Source organism: Alligator sinensis, unplaced genomic scaffold (assembly GCF_000455745.1).
Source record: "Alligator sinensis unplaced genomic scaffold, ASM45574v1 scaffold553_1, whole genome shotgun sequence".
Lineage (NCBI taxonomy): Eukaryota > Metazoa > Chordata > Crocodylia > Alligatoridae > Alligator > Alligator sinensis.
This window is the reverse complement of record NW_005842389.1, coordinates 583,449-585,223: the sequence shown is the minus strand read 5'-3', so window position 1 is coordinate 585,223 and position 1,775 is coordinate 583,449. Positions and strand designations below refer to the sequence as shown.

Here is a 1,775-nt window from a genome sequence, read left to right as displayed (position 1 = left end):
TGGGCTGAGCCCCAGCAAGCTCATCACAGGGGTTGGTCTGGCCCATTGGGGGTGGGAGGGACTGTGGTGCCTGCCCCCAGCCCAGGCCTTCTGGGGAGGGAGATCCCGGCTGGGGGCTCAAGGGGGGTCTCTGCCACCAGAGCTGATCCCCCATGAGCAGCGCTGCGTCGCCATCGCCAGCGACTTCTTCCAGCAGCTCCTGGCCGGCGACTCCGCGCTGCAGGGCTGCAAGAGCAGCCTGGCCGCCTTCCTGCTGGAGAGAGGTGAGGGGGTCCTGGCGTGTGCGTAGGGTCAGGGGGTGCTGGGGGAGGCTTCCGGGGTCTGCAGCGGTACAAGGGTCCAGGCTTCCTTCCCCGGGGGGATCCAGGCTGCCCCCAGCCAGGGGTGCCAGGGCCTGAGGATGAGCCCGGCAAGGTGGGCAGGACGCCTGGGTTCTGTCCAGCACCGGGAGGGCGTTGGGGGTCAGTCCCATCTGCTGCCAGCGAGCCCAGGTGTCCTGCTCTAACCCCTGGGCCTGTCCTTTACTGGCCTGGGGGGGAACCCAGGTGTCCTGGCTCCCAACTCCCCCCAACATGTTTAACCCCTTCGTCACCAGTCCACAGCTGGGGATAGAACCCGTTGTCCAGGGGGAGGGAGCTGGTCTGGGCCTGGTGTAACCCTTTGCTCCCTGCAGAGGTGCCGCCTGCCAGTGCAAGCTGCCAGGAGAGCTACGAGCTGGTGGCGCTGGGCACAGGCAAGGCTGGGGCCGGGGCTGGGGCCTTCCTAGAGTTCGGGGGTCGGCGGCTCCATGACACTCAGGGGCTGGTCCTTGCTCGACGGGCACTGCAGAGGTGAGGGGGTGTGGGGTCAGAGATGGCCCATAATAACCAGGGATGCTCTGTGCCTTCCCCTTGTCCAGGGAGAAACCCAGGAGTCCCAGCTCCCTGTCACCCATCACCCCTGACCTCCAGAGCCCTCCCAGAGCTGGGGGGGAACCCAGGAGTCCGTGCTCCCGTTGGCTCCTAGCCCCCCTGCCCTAACCCCAGTCCCCACTGCCCTCCCAGAGCTGGCGGAGAACCCAGGCACCCCAGCTTCCTGCCCCAACAACCTTACAGCTCAAACCCATCAGCTCTGTCACCTCCCAGAGCTGAGGGAGAACACTAGTCGCCCTCCCTGCTCTAACTGCCCCCCCACGACCCCTTAACCCTCCTGGACTTGGGGGTGGTACCAGGTGTCCAGGCTCCTGGCTCTCACCAGTAGATTCCCTGTGTCCCCTCTACAGGCGGGCAAAGGACCCCGGAGTCCGGGCTCCCACTCACCCCCTTCCTTAAGATGGGATGAAACCCAGGCATCCGGGCTTGCCCCCCACTCTCACCTGCTCTAATTCACCAGCGCCCACTGCTTTCCCAGAGCTGGGGGGGACCCCAGGTGTCCAGGCTCCACTTCCCATCCCAGAGCTGGGGTAGGTCCCCTCCCACTCACTGACTGCTGTGGCCCTAGTGGGGGGAAATGGTACCCCTAATCCCCTGCAGTGACCTCCCCTCTGCCTCCCCCCCAGGTACCTGTACAAGCAGCTGCTGTTGTGGGGGCAGCAGTTGGACACCCCTGCCCGGGCCCACTGTATCCTGGAGCTGGGGGGTGATGGGGGGCGCCTGGGCCTCAAGCCCGGGGTCTTCCTGCACCTGGTCCTGGCCCAGAAGCCCAGTGGGGCCCTCACCAGCCCCCTGTGAGTGCCGGGCATTGGGGGGCCCAGTGGCTGAGCTGGGGGGGGCAGGTGGGGGTGTGAGACCAACCAG

The 1,775-nt window shown here is 66.6% G+C and overlaps 1 protein-coding gene across 1 annotated transcript in view; it reads left to right on the top strand.

Moving 5' to 3' along the window:
* Positions 1-133: 133 nt before the first annotated feature.
* Positions 134-1,775, top strand: part of ADAD2 (adenosine deaminase domain containing 2) — a gene marked incomplete at its 5' end in the record, with an annotated part of 4,000 nt that continues 2,358 nt past the window's right edge. Inside the window, 3 exons of the mRNA XM_006029573.2 lie at positions 134-263; positions 674-830; positions 1,538-1,705. Of these exons, the coding sequence (XP_006029635.2) occupies positions 134-263; positions 674-830; positions 1,538-1,705 (455 nt within the window). The remainder of the gene's footprint in view (positions 264-673; positions 831-1,537; positions 1,706-1,775) is intronic.